The sequence below is a fragment of the Mus caroli genome, chromosome 4 (assembly GCF_900094665.2).
Source record: "Mus caroli chromosome 4, CAROLI_EIJ_v1.1, whole genome shotgun sequence".
Lineage (NCBI taxonomy): Eukaryota > Metazoa > Chordata > Mammalia > Rodentia > Muridae > Mus > Mus caroli.
This window is the reverse complement of record NC_034573.1, coordinates 115790124-115806524: the sequence shown is the minus strand read 5'-3', so window position 1 is coordinate 115806524 and position 16401 is coordinate 115790124. Positions and strand designations below refer to the sequence as shown.

Here is a 16401-nt window from a genome sequence, read left to right as displayed (position 1 = left end):
CAGAGAAACCCTGTCTCGAAAACAAAACAAAACAAAGTTGGCTCAAAGTTTACTGCCCCTCAGAGGCAATGTCAGTGCATACACCTGCAGGTGACAGGGGCCAGGAAAGAAAGTCACCTATCCAGGCCACTCTCTTAACAAGTGGTTGACTAGACAGGTAGGCACATAGTCAGTCCAACCTCAAAATTCCCACACTGCTCTCTGCTGCTCAGCTGCCAGCCCCCCTTTACCTTCGTTCTCCAGGAAAACCACTGTAGTAGGTGAAGAGGTCCCTGCTTTGTTGTAGGCCACAAGGGTCATATTCTGGGCCTCTGAGGGCAGGAGGAAGATACAGCTGAGCTGCGTGGTGTTGCAAAGGTGTATGTCCTGCCCTTGGTGACCTGGGGAACTCCAGGACAGCAGGTAGCCCTGGATCTGTCCACTGTCTTCCTGCAGGGGCGTTGGCTGCGGTGGGTGAGGAAGAACACGGTGAGGGAGTTGTCTAGTTCATTGTGGTGTGAATTAGTCAGTACCTGAGAGGCATGGACCAGCCATAGGAACTGGGCCCTAAGTCCTTCCTCCCCTCCCCCTCTACCCCTGTGGCAAGAACTAGGAGAGAAAGAAGGAAGAAGCCAGACAGCACACGTGACACTTGCGGAACTATTCTCTAAGTGGACCCTTTGGGGTACAGGTGACCCCAGAACCCTGCATTGCAGTCTCTCCCCAAGGCCACTACCCAGCTTCTGTGGTATGTGTAAAGGGCTTGCAAATTGCCTCCCAGGAACACTGCAGTTTTTGAGCCCTACTTTGGGAACTCTGTTAGGAGGGTTGGAGAGGGTTTCAGAGAGTCACCTTCCAGAACAGCTGCACACTCACTGTCCCTGGATCCAGTTGCTTCTTCTGACACCACGTGTCCAGTCTGATGGTGGGGGCTGTAGATGGATGGGGGAGGATGTAGATGGATAGACAGGATGAGAGGGTTTTGTGGTTTTAAGTATGACTATTTGGGGCTGGAAAGATGGCTCAATGGTTAAGAGCACTGACTGATCTTCCAGAGGTCCTGAGTTCAATTCCCAGCCGCCACATGGGAACCATCTACAATGTGATCTGATGCCCTATTTTAGTGTGTCATATACACAAAATAAATAAATCAATCTTTTTTCCCAAAGATTTATTTATTTTATGTATATGAGTACACTGTAGCTGTCTTTAGACACACCATAACAGATCCCATTATAGATGGTTTTGAGCCACCATGTGGTTGCTGGGAATTGAACTCAGGATCTCTGGAAGATCAGTCAGTGCTCTTAATCGCTGAGCCATCTCACCATTCCCTGAATAAATCTTTTAAAAAATTAGGACATTTACTTTCTTGAGCCTTTTGTTTTTGTTTTAAATTTCTATGAATACACTGTAGCTGTTTTCAGGCACACCAGAAGAGGGCATCAGATCCCATTACAGATGGTTGTGAGCCATCATGTGGTTGCTGGGACTTGAACTCAGGACCTCTAGAAGAGCAGTCAGTGCTCTTAACCAGTGAGCTATCTCTCCAGCCCCAAGATGAGAGGGTTTTGATGGAGGGCAGAGGGGTTGGGTCCTGAACTAAGCTCTGAAGGCTTCTCCTGGCTTCTCACCCTTCATGGTTGGCCTCAGCTGCAGGCCAGGGCTCCAGGGGCTCCAGAATCCAGGCAGAGAAGAGCGAATGCATCGCATCTGTAAGGTGTAGACTGGGGCCTGATGGAGCCCGCAGAGCTCAAACTGATCCTTGCTGGAAGGCAGGTGGGACACCTGGTGTGTGGGAGGTGACACTAAATCCAACTAGCCCTCTCTCCATCCCCCACCTCCATCTCCAGGTTGTTCTCAGCCTCACCAGAGTCCAGTTGGCTCCTTTGAGCTGTGGCTGGTAGCGAAGTTCACACTCCTGTTCCATGAACTCACTGGGCTTCCATGGCTTCCAGCTCAGCCACAGGCAGCCAGGCTGGTGAGAGACTACATCAGGGCCAATGTCCAGGGCCTGCAGCATGGGAGGCTCCAATTTCACTGCAGGAGGTGGGGTTGTCAAACTTTCCCTGCCCGATGGAGAGGGCTCTGGCTTAGCTCCCCTTTCCTTCAGTCTCCTTTTTTCAGCTGCCATGATCTCTAGCTGTGCTTGGATAGGAGTGTCTGTATTTCTTACTAGGTTGTTACCTCTAACTGGTTGTTACAGTTGCTTACATTGTTTTCTTTCCAGATATCCAGGGATATCTTGCTCCCTCAGTTCCTCCAACTGTCTAGTTAGCTGTCAATGTCTTAAAATTACCCGATATCGTATTTTATTTATTTTGCCACCTAAATTGTTTTAATATTCCGAGGGTGGGGCCTTTGAGGCTTGTTCCAATGCCCTATCTATCTTTAGGACCTCCACAGCTTTGCATGAGGTGGGGGCACGTTAAGGAATAAGCTGAAACCTGGGGTGATGGATCATTGGGTAAAAGAGCTAGCTAGCTAGTGATGCAAGCCTGACAGCACCAAAAAGCCCAATGCAGGGTTGGAGAGATGGCTCAGTGGTTAAGAACACTGGCTGCTCTTCCGGAGGACCTAGGTTCAATTCCCAGCAACCACATGGCAGCTCACAGCCGTCTGTAACTCCTGATCCGGGGGATCTGACACTCTCACTCAGACATACATGCAGGCAAAACACTAATGTACATTCTAAAAAAGAAAAAGCTGGAGAGATGGCTTAGCGGTTAAGAGCGCCGGCTGTTTGCTCTTCCAGAGGTCCTGAGTTCAATTCCCACCAACCACATGGTGGCTCACAACCATCTATAATGGGATCTGATGCCCTCTTCTGGTGTGTCTGAAGACAGCTACAGTGTACTCACATAAATAAAATAAATAAATATATATTTTTTAAAGCCCAATATAATTGTGTCTATCTGTAATACCATCAGTATTGCAACAAACTGGGAGGTGGAGACAGGAAAACCACTCTGAGGCTTCCGGGTCATATTGCCTGGAGCCAAGGGCAGCATCAGAGACAAGAGAGACACTGCCTTCAAGGCAGGAGAGACAATGGCTCCAGAAAGATCCTCTGGCCTCCATATGTGTATATATGTGTGCATTGCCCCTATAAGTAAGTAAATAAATAAATAAGATGAGGCAGGTGGTGGTGACATGTTTTGAAGTCAGCCAGGTCTACACAGCAATTTCCAGGACAGCCAGGGCTACACAGAGAAACCTTGTCTTGAAAAACCAATGAATAGGGCTAGAGAGATGGCTCAGTGGTTAAGAGCACAAATTGCTCTTCCAGAGGTCTTGAGTTCAATTCCCAGCAACTCATGCTAGAGAGATGGCTCAGAGGTTAAGAGCACTGGCTGCTTGCTCTTCCAGAGGTCCTGAGTTCAATTCCCACCAACCACATGGTGGCTCACAACCATCTGTAACAGGATCTGATGCCCTCTTCTGGTGTGTCTGAAGACAGCGACAGTGTACTCATGTACATGAATAAATAAATAAATAAGTAAATAAATAATGTAAATGAATAAATAAATCTTTTTAAAAAGCCAATGAATAAATAAGATAAAAGAACAAACATGTCCATAGCCTCTTGTCCTCATTTCTCTCTTTTCTGCCTCCAGGTCTTCCAAAATCTCTCTGTCTGTGCCTAGGTCTGTATTTCCTCTTTATGTACCCCTGGGTCTTCTAATTTGGGGACTTCTCCATTTTCACATGCCCAGTGTCACTCACCAACATCCATGGGGTCGAGGCACAGCTTTGGGGACACGCTGGACCCTAGCATATTCTTTGCTTGCACCCAGACGACCATATTCTGGTACAGGAGCAAGTTTTTGCGGGGGATGGAGCAGTTGTTCTGCCTCTTCTTTGGCACACAATCCGGGATGGTGTCCCCTTGGTACTGACAGTCGGCACGGCTCCTGCCAACAGGCTGGGCTTTGGTGCCAAGCAGAGGAAAAAGGCAAGGATCTTCTCTATCTTCTCTCTCTTTCTCTGCCCTCCACCCTCCCCACCCCCACCCCACACTTCATCATATCTCCTCACCCCTACAGGGACTTGTGTCCCAAACTGGGACCTGGAGGAAGGGGCTGCCATGAAGATCCTACATACCTGAAGCCCTTTAGGACGAAGCTGGTGGGCAGGTGGGTCTCGGGGCCTGGCTCCCACTGGCAGACCAGGCTGTTGGTGGTGAGGTGCATGAGACAGGATAGGTTGGAGGGGCTGGCAGGGGGATCTGGATAGGGTGAGAAGAATGTTAGGAGCCCTCTCGGGGGGTGTGTGTGTGTGTGTGTGTACTTGTACTTGTGGCCTTACTTCCTTGGTGGACTGTTCCTTCTGTAGTGTGGACCTGTGAGGAGCAGACATCCCAGACCCTTAGCACCCTGGTGGCCCCTTTGTCGGTGACAGTACAGCCTGAGTTTTATTATGGTTTGGTCAGTCATTCATTAGCCATTTTATCCTTAAGTGACTGAACTGCTCTCTGCCTCAGTTTCGTTATCTGTAAAGAGGAGGTAATGCTAATAAATTTCCCTCTCCTAGATTTCTCCCTCCTCCTCCTCCTCCTCCTCCTCCTCCTCCTCCTTTTTCTTTTCAGACAGTGTTTCTCTGTGGTCCTGACTATCCTGGAACTCATCTCTGAAGACCAGGCTGCTAGCCTCAAACTAAGAGATCCACATGCCTCTGCCCCCTGAGTGCTGGGATTAAAGATGTGTGATACCACATGGCTCTCCTAGACTTCTGTGGTGGTTTCATTGAGAATGGACCCCCAAAGGCTCATGTTTGAATACTTAGTTCCCAGACAGCGGAACTGTTTTGGAAGCCTTGTTGGAGGAGGTGTTGTGCCACTGAGGGTGGGCTTTCAGGTTCCAAAAGATTTGTCCTATCTCCAATTAGTCCTCTGTCTCCTGCTTGCTCTTCAAGATGTAAACTCTCAGCTGCTTCTGTCACCGAGCTTTTGCTCCGCCGTTGTGAACCGTCTGGAACCAGAAGGACAATTAAAGGCTGTCTTTTCTAAGTTTTCCTAGTCCTGGTGTTGTGTCATAGCAACAGAAAAGCAGCACATACAAGGGCTAAGTGACTTCCTCTGTATAGGCAGCTCTCAACTGTGTTCATGCAGGCGGCAGCTTCCCCATCACTGCTGGAGACAGGACTCGTGATACCGTCTGCGCTACTTCCTAACTCACCATCCTCCTGTCTCAGTTGCCAAGTAGCACCAAGACCACAGAAGTGTGACTCCATGCCTGGCTCTGTCATTGCTTGGTGTGGATTAGAACCCAGAACCTTGCTCTTGATGAGTATGTGTTTTACTACAGGGCTACATCACATCCTCAACCCTGGCACCCATTTCTTTTTGAGGGAATGGGATAGACAAGGTCTTACTATGTAGTCCTAGCTGAGCTGGAATTCTCAAAGATCATAGAGATCCTGGGCGGCAGGATGGGGGTGCGCATTTGAAAGTCGGTGGTGGCGCACACCTGCACACCTTTCATTCTAACATTCGAGAGGCAGAGGCAGACAGAACTCTGAATCAAGACCAGCTAGGGTTGTTATAGAGAGAAACCCTGCTCGCAAACCTCGGCTGGGATTAGAGAGGTGGTATCTCTAATTTGTTCTTTATATCTCAGCTTGGCACAAACTCCATCCTGCTCAATTTGGAAAGAAAGCTGGGACCAGACTGAGGAGGAGCTGGAAGTAAGCCCCTCTTATGGCCAAGAACCTGAGCTTGCTGAACAGACAAATAGACAAGTGGTTGGTTCTACCAGGACCCCTGTGAGTATGGCCTTCAATAGGTCACTTGCCCTTGCCAGATGTCAGCTTCTTCACTGGAGAATTATAGAATGATAGGAAGAACCATACCTTCTGTTGTATTCACAAAAGGCTACTTGAGCGAGGTCTTAGCACTCCCTGGTTTTGGCAGAGGGGCATTGGAAGCAGATGGGTAGATGGCTGGAGGGACTTACAGCCTGCGAGAAGCTCAGCTTGATCCAGGAGTTGGAAGCTGTCGTCCCATGGCACTAAGCAGAAGAGGAAGGCCTGGGTGTAGTTCAAGTGAGGCAGAGTGATGAGGGACTCCTGGGTCCCATCAGGCAGATGATGCTGTCTGTCCCCAGGTTGGATGGGCTCATCTTGCAGTCTCCATAGGATCTTTGGCTGTTGGTCCAGTTTGCTGCAGTTTGGGCTGATGGTGCAAGAGGCCAGGACAGGGTCCCCCAGGCGGACAACAGGGGGTGAGATCTTGATATGTCCACAGCTCTTCAGACCTGAATTGGTAGAGGGTGGACCCTGGAGGACTCTTTCACCAGGTCAAGACCTTTGGATTCCCAGCCCTCTTATGTCTGTTTACCCTCCCATGTCTTTTTACCCTCCCATCAGGACCTGGGGACTGTGAGAGCTGCAAGATGTACTATAGTGAAAGACAAAGACAACTTCGGGCCCATAAATGGTTATCCATGGGCTCAGCAGAGCAAAGCAGCTCTCGACTTTGTCACTTTCAACAGTGTGAACCCTCTCTATGGTGTGAACACCCTCCATCCCCCCAGGTGTGAATACTCTCCGGATATGAACACTTCCTATCCTGTAAGTGTGCCCCATGGTGTGAATGCCTTGTGGTATAAATTCTCCCCACCGTGTAAACATCCTCCCTGTGAAGTGAATACTCCCCACTGTGTGAACCTTTGCATCCTGTCCCCTCCCAGAATGCAGTTAGGAATACAGTCTATCCCTCCTAGCCAGCTCCACTTCCCCACTACAGAGGGACTGGGTAGCGAAAACCACAGTCATAGTGATAAGAACCCCCAAGGCCACAGCAATCTTTGTCAGATTCAGATCTATTTGTAAGAGCCCTTTATGTGGGCTGGAGAGATGGCTCAGCGGTTAGGAGCATTGACTGTTCTTCCAGAAGTCCTGAGTTTTTTTGTTTTTTGTTTCTTTGAGACAGAATTTCTCTGTTTAGTCCTGGCTGTCCTGGAACTCACTCTGTAGACCAGGCTGGCCTCGAACTCAGAAATCTGCCTGCCTCTACCTCCCAAGTTGTGGGATTAAAGGCATGTGCCACCACTATCCAGCAGTCCTGAGTTCAATTCCCAGCAACCACATGGTGGCCCACAACCATCTGTAATGTGATCTGATGTAGCTGAAGAGAGCAATAGTGTATTCATATACATTAAATGGATAAATAAATGTTAAAAGAAAAGTGCCCTTTGTGATTGTGCCTCTATTGTGCCCCTATTGTGTGATTTTGAAGGTGACTATCTGTAAAGAAAGGCAGGCTGGGGTGGTGGGTGGGCGTGGACACATGGGCTAAACTGTGTGTCTTACTCATTGATAGTGATCGTGATATAGGTAACTGAGACCCCAGGTGCCCTGCTTCTTTCATCTGTGAATGGAGATTAAGAAACCAAACAAAAGCCGGGCGTGGTGGCACACGCCTTTAATCCCAGCACTTGGGAGGCAGAGGCAGATGGATTTCTGAGTTCAAGGCCAGTCTGGTCTACACAGTGAGTTTCAGGACAGCCAGGGATACACAGAGAAACCCTGTCTTGAAACAACAACAACAACAAAGAAAAAAGAAAAGAAAGAAAAGGAAAAGAAGAAAGAAAGAAACTAAACAAAACAGTTTCTACCAGTTAGATCCCAAAGCGGTCCCTGTGGGGTGGTCCAGTCATGCCTTAATCCTACCTAGTACCTCCACAAAGCTGCAAGGATCCTAACAGGTAACAGGAGGCCCTAATATAGGGCAGGATAGTAGGTTAGCTTCCTACTTTTAGCCTTATCTCCTAGCCAGAACTACCACTAATCTGCTAAACCCAGACACCCCGCCCCAAAGGAACTTCCTCAGTTCTGTGGGCTGTTGTCACATCTCAGCCATATTCCAGCCTCCCCTGGCTAGGTGGCTGGCATTATCAAGGCCCTGACTGCTGATAATAATTCTCGGTGCTTGTCTAAGGCGAGAGTCAGCATCAGTCTCCTTTTCCTTATTTATTTATTTATTTTGGTTTTTTGAGACAGGGTTTCTCTGTATAGCCCTTGGCTGTCCTGGAACTCACTCTGTAGACCAGGCTGGCCTCAAACTCAGAAATCCGCCTGCCTCCGCCTCCCGAGTGCTGGGATTAAAGGCATGCGCCACCATACCCAGCTTTATTTTTTTATTTTGTTTCATTTATTTGAGACAGGTTTTCTCTTTGACTCTTTGGCTGTCCTAGAACACACTTTGTAGGTCAGGCTAGCCTAGAACTCATAGAGATCCGTCTGCCTTTGCTTCCCAAATGCTGGGACTAAAGGCTTGCTCCCCCCCCCCCCCCCCCTTCCCACCCACCGCTAAAAGAATCAGACGTTCTAACACAGTTGTGAAGAACAGTAGCTGTCGGGTCAGTACAGGCAGCCAAGGTTAGGATAGAGTTCCAGACCCCTCATGTAGCTACTGGCCTCACTCACTGTTTCAGCTCTGACCATGGTTTCTGCTTGCAGACACATAGTCTATTCCTGGAGAAACAATATGCTCTCTCCCATCTGTGGATCTTCGCCCTGCTGCCTCCTCTTCATGGTGCCCTTTAGACCCTCTCTCACCAGCTTAGCATATGGGCATCCCCGTGAACCAGACTGTTTCCTGGCTTTCTGACATCCTTTTGTAATTAGAATCATAACTGCCCTGCTACCTCGAAGCTCTGTGATGGAGAGGCTTTGGCTGTTGTGTTCACTGCCACACTCCCAGGGTCTGGCACACAGCAGCTTGGGGGGACCGATGCCTCCCTTATCATTGTCCTCCCCAGCCCCTGACTTACTTCTGGGGAGTAGCAAGAAGATCAGGGTAACTCCAGTCAGGGTGCAGGCTCCCAGCCCTACCATTTTGCCAGCTTGGTGCTTACCTGGAGGCAGTGAGAGATGGTTAAGAACAGGCTTTGCAGCCAGAGCCTTGCTCTGCCAGTATCTGGGCAGGATACCTGACCCCTGAGTCTCAGTGCTTGCAACATGGGGTGACACTGGCCTGTACTGCCTTTAAGAGAAAGACATGAAATGGTTCAAATCAATGGCTTTCCCCTCACCAGGGTATCAAGGAAATGTCCATGTGTGCAACACACTGCCAAGGTCAAATCTGCCTCCTAGAAAGAACAGGGATCGGACGGAGCTAGGAGGGGCGCAAGCTTTTCTTCCCTCTTGCCCCCCCCCCATATCTCTGTTTACCAATCTTTGTTTTGTAACTGTGCTGGCTAGTTGTGTGTCAGCTTAATACAAGCTAGCATCATTTGGGAAGAGGAAACTTCGGTTGAGAAAATACCTCTACCAGATTTGCTTGTGGGCAAGCCTGTGGTAGGTACGTTTTCCTGACGAATGCTGGATGTGGGAGGAGCCGGATCACTGTGGGTAGTGTCACCCCTGGACGGGTAGTGTCACCCCTGGACGGGTAGTGTCACCCCTGGACGGGTGGTCCCAGTGCTATAAGAAGTCAGGCCGACCAAACCATGGGGACCAAGCCAGTAGCAGCACTCTTCAATGGCGTCTGCATCAGTTTCTGTCTCAAATTCCTGCCCTGACTTCCTTCAGTGATGGACTGTTGCCTGGAAGTGTATGGTGAAATAACCCTTTTCCTCCCAAGTTGCTTTTGGCTAGGGTGTTCTATCCTAGAAACCTCAGACAATAACCTCACATCAACATACCAGTTTGATCATCTCCTGCATCCACATGCACACACACACACATGTACACATGTACACACTGAGTGGGAAAGACTTAGCCCCCAGGGCTCAGGATGCTGGTTCTCCACTCATTTGTAGTAGGCCTAGTTCATACCTGGTACCACTGTATTCTTCCCACAGGCTTATGTCAAGAGCAGAAAACAAAACAGAGGAGACGAGGCCTCCTCTCTAGATTGCATGGGGCTGGCATGTTTAACATCAGAACAGTTCCCTATGGAAGCCCTGAGGGTGGCCCCAGTTGAGTAGGAGCTTGAGCCTGCTGGAGCCTATGTCTCATTGTCTAGGGAAGAAATGTACAAAGAGGCTGGGAGCCCAGTTCTGACTCTGGTTCCGACACTCACCTGCCTGGTGAACTTGGATGAGTTACTTCACCATTCTGAGTCTCAGTTTCTCCATTTGGGAAAAAAGGGGCTTAACAATACCACTCATGTCTCAGCAATGCTATAACGATGAAGCGAGACAGTTAAGATGAAAGCCCTTGGCACAGTGCTCGAGGAACAAGCTCTCAGAAGCAGTGGGCTATCTGTATGAGCCCTAAAAGCAGGAAATCAGCCAACGGAACCAATAGGGTTTGGTGTCCCAGGACAGTCTCCTGGCATAGCCACCAGGTCTACTTCTAGCTCCAAGCCTCTCAGGCTCTTCACACCACTCTGGCCATGTGCTGGGCTCTGCAGCTGCTCGCTGTGTCCACTGTGCCCACGGACACAGCTGATGCTGTTAAGTCAGGCTGCTAAGGCATCCTCTCTACCTTTTCCTTTTGCTCATTGTTGCCAACCTTCCCTCTGGGCTCCCTTCTCCTGTCCTGTTCTTTTGAAATTCTGTCTGTGGGAAGACGGGGACGAAGGGGATGTTGAGAATAAACTAAGGGAGCGAGATCCGCAGATGTGGCAGAGATAAAGGATCTATGCATCATAGATGGGTGAATAGACAAGCTGGGGAAAAGAGATACATAGAGAATAGACAGAGGTAGAGCCTAGCCCAGTGGCAGGGGGTTGAGACCAGTTATTCTGGAACTGGAGGCAAGTGTGTTACAAGATCAAGGCCAGCCTGTGCTATAGAAGACATTTAAATCTCATTTTGGCAACTTGGCGAAACCTATCTCAAAAATATAAAGCAACCAGGGCTGGGGATAGAGCTTAGTTGGTCGAATATTTGTCTAGCAGGCACAAAGACCAAGGCTTGATCCCCAGTACCACATTAAGTATCAGGCATGGTGGTGTAGGCCTACAGACCAGCATTTGTGATGCAGGAAGATCAGAAGAAGTTCAAGGTTCTTATCTGCCTACAAGATGATAAAAATCTTATCTGCATGAGAGCTGCATACAACATCAACAACAACAACAATGACCAGGTTGGAGCTGGAGGGATGCAGAGAGAAGGGGAGAGGCTGACAGAGAAAGCTATCTCAGGCAAGTCTTGCGTCAACTGTTTAAAGTTAAGAGGCTAAGGGAACCGGGAGAGGAAACAGAGGCCCAGAGACTCTGAGACAGCCATTCTTGCTGAGAAGAAGCAGGCCAAATGGCTGAAAGCAGGGAGTAAGCCAGTCTGAGGGATAGGGACTCTGGAGGGATTCTTCATACCTGAGCTCAGCTCCTGTTCCCAGAGATCCAGCTGTCTGACCTCCCTGATGCTATACACACAGAGAGACTCCCATTTCCCGAGGATACCCTGTCTTGGGCCCCCTGATGTGGCCCTAGCAGAGCTGGGGAATGGTCTGAGGTCTCCAGGGCTCCGCCCTCCCCCTACTTACACTGGGGCTAGGGCGCTGTGCCCAGCCCCCACGCTTGTGCTCTCTCTTCTCTCTCGGCTCCTCTCCTCTTGGGGCAAGTTCCCGAAACTTCTCTTTCTAGCCCCGTCGTTAATGACAGGCGGGGCGTGGGGGGGACCCAGAATTGCGACACCTTCCTGGCTTCCCTGCTGCGTTTGGCTGAGCCTTCACCCTTGGGGTGGGGGACATAGACAGCCCCTTCCTCTCAGGAAGGAGGTTGAGGGAAACTGGTGAGCTAGGGACCTTCCTGCCTCAGGGGTCTTAGAGGGCTGGGCATTGTAGCAACCTGGCCCGTGGCCACCCTCCCTTCTCTCCGGATTTCCTGAGCTCCTCGCTTTGAGGCTCCACAGAGCACCCGAGACAAGACAGGGCCAAGGGAGGGCTGGGGTCTTCAAGTGTTTATTTCAAAACGAAGCAGGACAAAAAAGTGGAAAATTAATGAGGGCTGGGGTGGAGGGGGAGTCCCTTCTCACTGAGTCTGGCTGAAGCCTCTGCCGGGGAAGAATCAAGATTCCAGTCCAGGTAACATTTACTTCAGGGTTTCTTCCCTTGTTAGCTGAAAACCTGCCATTTTCCAGGACTCTCAATAGACTCTCCCACCCCTGGCCTTCCTAGTCCATGGTCCCTACCCTCACCGCTTTGTACAATCCTAGTGGCTCCTGGTTTTATCTTCTCAGGTTGTAACCCCTTTCAAAAGGCCCACCCTGTAAGTTCATCTATCACAAAAGAGAGGGGAAAAATTGTTCTAAGTTTGAAAATCATCAAAATAGTATATATTGGTATATTATTAGTCAGGGTTCTCTAGAGCAGCGGTTCTCAACCTTCTTAGTGCCATGACCCTTGAATGCAATTCCTCATGTTGTGGTGACCCCCCAACTGTAAAATTATTTTCCTTGCTAATTCATAACTGTAATTTTGTTACTGGTATGAATCATAATATATACCTGTGTTTTCCAATGATCTTAGGTGACCCCTGTTGAGAACCTCTGCTCTAGAGGAACAGAGCCAACTTAATGAGTGCATAAGCGTGCACACACGCGCACACACACACACACACACACACACACACACACGAACACATATACGCACACACATGAATTTATCAAATTAGCTTATGCAATACAGAGGAAGCAGGAGCACTGAGAACCCACCTGGGAAATCCTTAGGTGCCTTGGCACTCCCAAGGTGGTACTGAAGACCTGGAGGGTACCTGGTCCTCAGTCAATGTCGAAAGCCCAGAAACACTGATTTTGACTTGAGCAAAGGAATCAAATGGGGTGGCAGCATCAGGGTAGACTACTAGCAGCAGCGGGGGAAGGTCAGGGAAAAAGGCTTCCTTCTTCCATGTCCTGCTTTTGATCTGGGCTGCCACCAGAAGGCGCCGCCCATCTCTGGGGTGGGTCTTCCCACATCCATTAAGGGAGTCAAGATAATTCCTCAATTGAGAATTGCTGCTTGGGCGATTCTAAATCATGGCAAATTGACATTTAAAATCAAGCACCATGATCGATCCTTTGTCAATGGTACACAAACAGGTCACTTTAGAGACCATAGCCTTCCACCCCTTCGCCCCAAATCTCATGGCTCTATCCCAGTGTACTGGGTCTGCTTTTAAAAGTTCTTGAATGCTTAAAAAATTCTAACACTTTGAAAGTCTCACAAGTCAGCCAGGTGTGGTGGCACACGCCTTTAGTCCCAGCCCTTGGGAGGCAGAGGCAGGTGGATCTCAAGAATTCAAGGCCAGCCTGGTCTACAAAGTAGGTTTCAGGGCTATATAGAGAAACCCTGTCTCAAAACAACAACCTCAAATCTCTCTTCTTAAAAAAAGTTTTTATTAGATATTTTCTTCATTTACATTTCAAATGTTATCCTAAAAGTCCACTATACCCTCCCTACCCCACCCCGTCCTGCTCCCCTACCTCAAATCTCTTAACTGTAAACTTGAATATCAAAGGCAAATGAATACTTTTAACATATTATGGCACCAAGTACATAATTATCTGTTCTAGATAGCTTTCTGTTGCTGTAGTAAAAGATATGACCAAAAGCCTTTTGAGAGGGGAAAGGGTTTTCAGCTTATACTTCCAGGTCACCGTTCAGCTTTGAGAGAAGTTAGGGCAGAAACTCAAAGTAGGAGCAGAGGCAGGAACCATGGGGGAATGCTTACTGGGTTGCGCACTGGCTCGTGCTCAGCTAGCTTTCTTATATAATACAGGACCTCCTGCCCAAGGATTGAACTGTCTACATTTTGCTGGAAACTTCTACATCAATCAAGATGATCTGATTTGGATAATTCATTGAGGTTTCCTCGCTTTACTGTAGGTTGTGTTAGGTGGACACTAAGTAGAGCTAGAGACAGCTAAGTGAGCTATTCCTACCCATTCTCTAAGGTGTGTCTCATTTCTTTCCCTAAATATCTTTCTTGTGTGTGTATCAGGGAGTCTGAGTGTGTGTGTGTGTGTGTTTTAGACAGGGTCTCTTTATGGAACTCATGATGTATGTAGACTGGATTGGCCTCAAAGTAATAGGAAATCTACCTGCCTCTGCCTCCCAAGTGCTAGGTTTAAAGACTGGTGCTACCATGCTTGGGCCCCTCTACCTTGTGTTTTGAGACAGAGGGGATTGCAATGGTTCAGAGACGTGGAATGTTCTCTACAGTTGGAGGATTTTTTTATTGTTCATGTCCACGGTTCTCTTGCAATTACCTACAGATACTTTTCTGAGGATTCAACTACTCACAGTTCTATACAGTTCACCATCTGATAAAGGTTAGGTACCAGCACACGGATACCTGCACCATGTTACGCCCATGACTCTTCCTTCACAATATACCCAGCATCCTGGGCACATGGATGTTCACAGGAAAATTCAGCATGGCTCCTCCGTGTCTGAGTATTGTTGCGATCACATGTTGGAATGATCAGTGTCCTGGTGCCCCCTGCCCCAGACTCCCTGATGGCTCCCGTCTCACTTGGAGCCCAAGTGAAAGGCTGCTCATTTGGCTGCCTTCCTTGGCCTTCTGAGATCCTCTTCTGCCACCCTTACTGCCATGTACTGGTTTTTTTCTAGCTTCTCTGTTCTCTTGTTTGATGAGTTGGCCAGACCCTTTACCACCCCAGGGCCTTTGTGCTTGCTGCTTCTTTGGCCTGGACTCTCCCCACAAAAGAGGGAGGAATGTGGGGTCCCTCCCCCTCCTTTGCAGGTCTTTGCTCTTACTGAAGTCTTCTGAGTGCAGTACCTTATCCTTCACTCCCGATTTTGTCTCTTCTATCCACTTCCTCCCTCCAATGTTTATTTTTCCTGCCTCTGCTGGAATTGAACCTCTTCAGCGGAAAACATTTGCCTCTTCTGTTCAAGGTAGCAGATGATTGTGGTGGCCCCTCCCTGTAATCCTAGCACTGGCTGAAACAGGACAATAACCAGGAGACTGGGGCCAGTCTGAATTTCATTCATAGTGAGTTCTAGTTCCCTCAGGGTTACAGATGGAGACCATGTCTTAAAACAAATACAACAGGGCTCCAGAGATGACTCCGGTAAGAGCACTCAGTACTCTTTCAGAGAACCCAGGTACACTTCCCATATAGCAACTCACAACTGCCTGTAACTCCAGTTCCAGGGGATCTGATGTCCTTTTCTGGCCTCCTTGGGCACCAAGCGTGTGTGTGGTGTGTATACATACATGCAGGTGAAATATACTCATAAGAGAAATGATTCTTAAAAGACCATAAAGAAAAACATACAAATCAAATCAAACCAAAACCAAGTCAGCACACCACTGTAGTCCCAGTGTCTGCCACTTGCAGGTGTGAGTCTACAGCCCATGCTTACTGGGTTCTTGAAAGACTGAATGAAGGCTCTCTGGTCAAAACTGTCCCAGTTCCCATAGGCTTGTCTTGGAATTTGATCACAATTCCCTCCCACTCCAGGTGGGGTCTCTGCAAAACACCACAACCAGCAAGGCATTGATTCTCCATAAGAGGCAAGAATGAAGTCGGGCTCAACATTACTGAGAGCCAGTAGTATGTTCAAACTTCAAGAGTCTAAAATTAAGCCGGGCGTGGTGGCGCACGCCTTTAATCCCAGCACTTGGGAGGCAGAGGCAGGCGGATTTTTGAGTTCGAGGCCAGCCTGGTCTACAAAGTGAGTGCCAGGACAGCCAGGGCTACACAGAGAAACCCTGTCTCGAAAAACCAAAAAAAAAAAAAAAAAAAGAGTCTAAAATTATTTTAGGCATCTTTAAGGGCAGCACAATTTGGAAAAAGTTTCCAGGTCATACCTATCTCTATCTTGTGTGCACCAATAAAGCTTAAGGCATGGCTACACTGAAGTGTTTTTGCACAGAACATCAGTCCATAAAGATGAATTCTATAGATTTCATTCCATGTGACATCTTAAGGGCCTGGGGGAGGGTCTGGTGTGATCTCAGTCACACAGATAATGCAAAGGTCACTAGCCCATAAACCACCTCCATTCCCAGCCTTCTGGGTAGAACACAGGTTATACCACCCTGCCTGTTTAACATTCCCTCCTGGGGCTGGGGGATGATTACACCTCTGACCTTGACAGACTTCTAATCTGTCTCCTCCCTGCTCCCATTCTGATTCCTGTCTTCCCCTTTGCCAAACCTCAGAAGTCTGGTCTCCTAACCTCTTGAAACCGTGGTTCTCCACCTTCCCGAGGCTGCGGCCCTTTGATCCAGTTCCTCACCTTGTGGTGACCCTCAACCATAAAATTATTTCATTGCTACTTCATAACTGTCATTTTGCTACTGTAATGAACTCATAATGTTAGTATCTTTGGAGACAGAGGTTTGCCAAAGCGCTCTTGACCCACAGGTTGAGAACCCCTCCCTACCTTAGGGGTTCTAGCAAGATGCCCACCTCCTCTACCACCGTGTAGGCCTCCATTTCTGCTTGCCTCCTGCTCTGTCCATGATGAATGGCTGTGTTTTCCAGCCTGCCTAGGCTC

The 16401-nt window shown here is 48.6% G+C and overlaps 1 protein-coding gene across 3 annotated transcripts in view; it reads right to left on the bottom strand.

The window, feature by feature from the left end:
- The window catches only part of Csf3r (colony stimulating factor 3 receptor), a 20342-nt gene extending 8848 nt beyond the window's left edge, over positions 1–11494 (bottom strand). The window contains exons 1-10 of one of the 3 annotated variants that reach the window (XM_021161075.2): positions 11416–11494; positions 10007–10106; positions 8754–8837; positions 5934–6233; positions 4084–4207; positions 3706–3893; positions 1850–2019; positions 1614–1767; positions 832–911; positions 231–444 (exon numbers count right to left, since the gene is read on the bottom strand). In XM_021161075.2, coding sequence (XP_021016734.1) covers positions 231–444; positions 832–911; positions 1614–1767; positions 1850–2019; positions 3706–3893; positions 4084–4207; positions 5934–6233; positions 8754–8817 — 1294 coding nt within the window. In that variant the 5' untranslated portion in view covers positions 8818–8837; positions 10007–10106; positions 11416–11494. Of the gene's footprint in view, positions 1–230; positions 445–831; positions 912–1613; positions 1768–1849; positions 2020–3705; positions 3894–4083; positions 4208–5933; positions 6234–8753; positions 8919–10006; positions 10107–11415 lie in introns of those variants that run through there. The other 2 variants (XM_021161076.2, XM_029475862.1) reach the window with 2 other exon arrangements.
- Positions 11495–16401: the final 4907 nt, after the last annotated feature.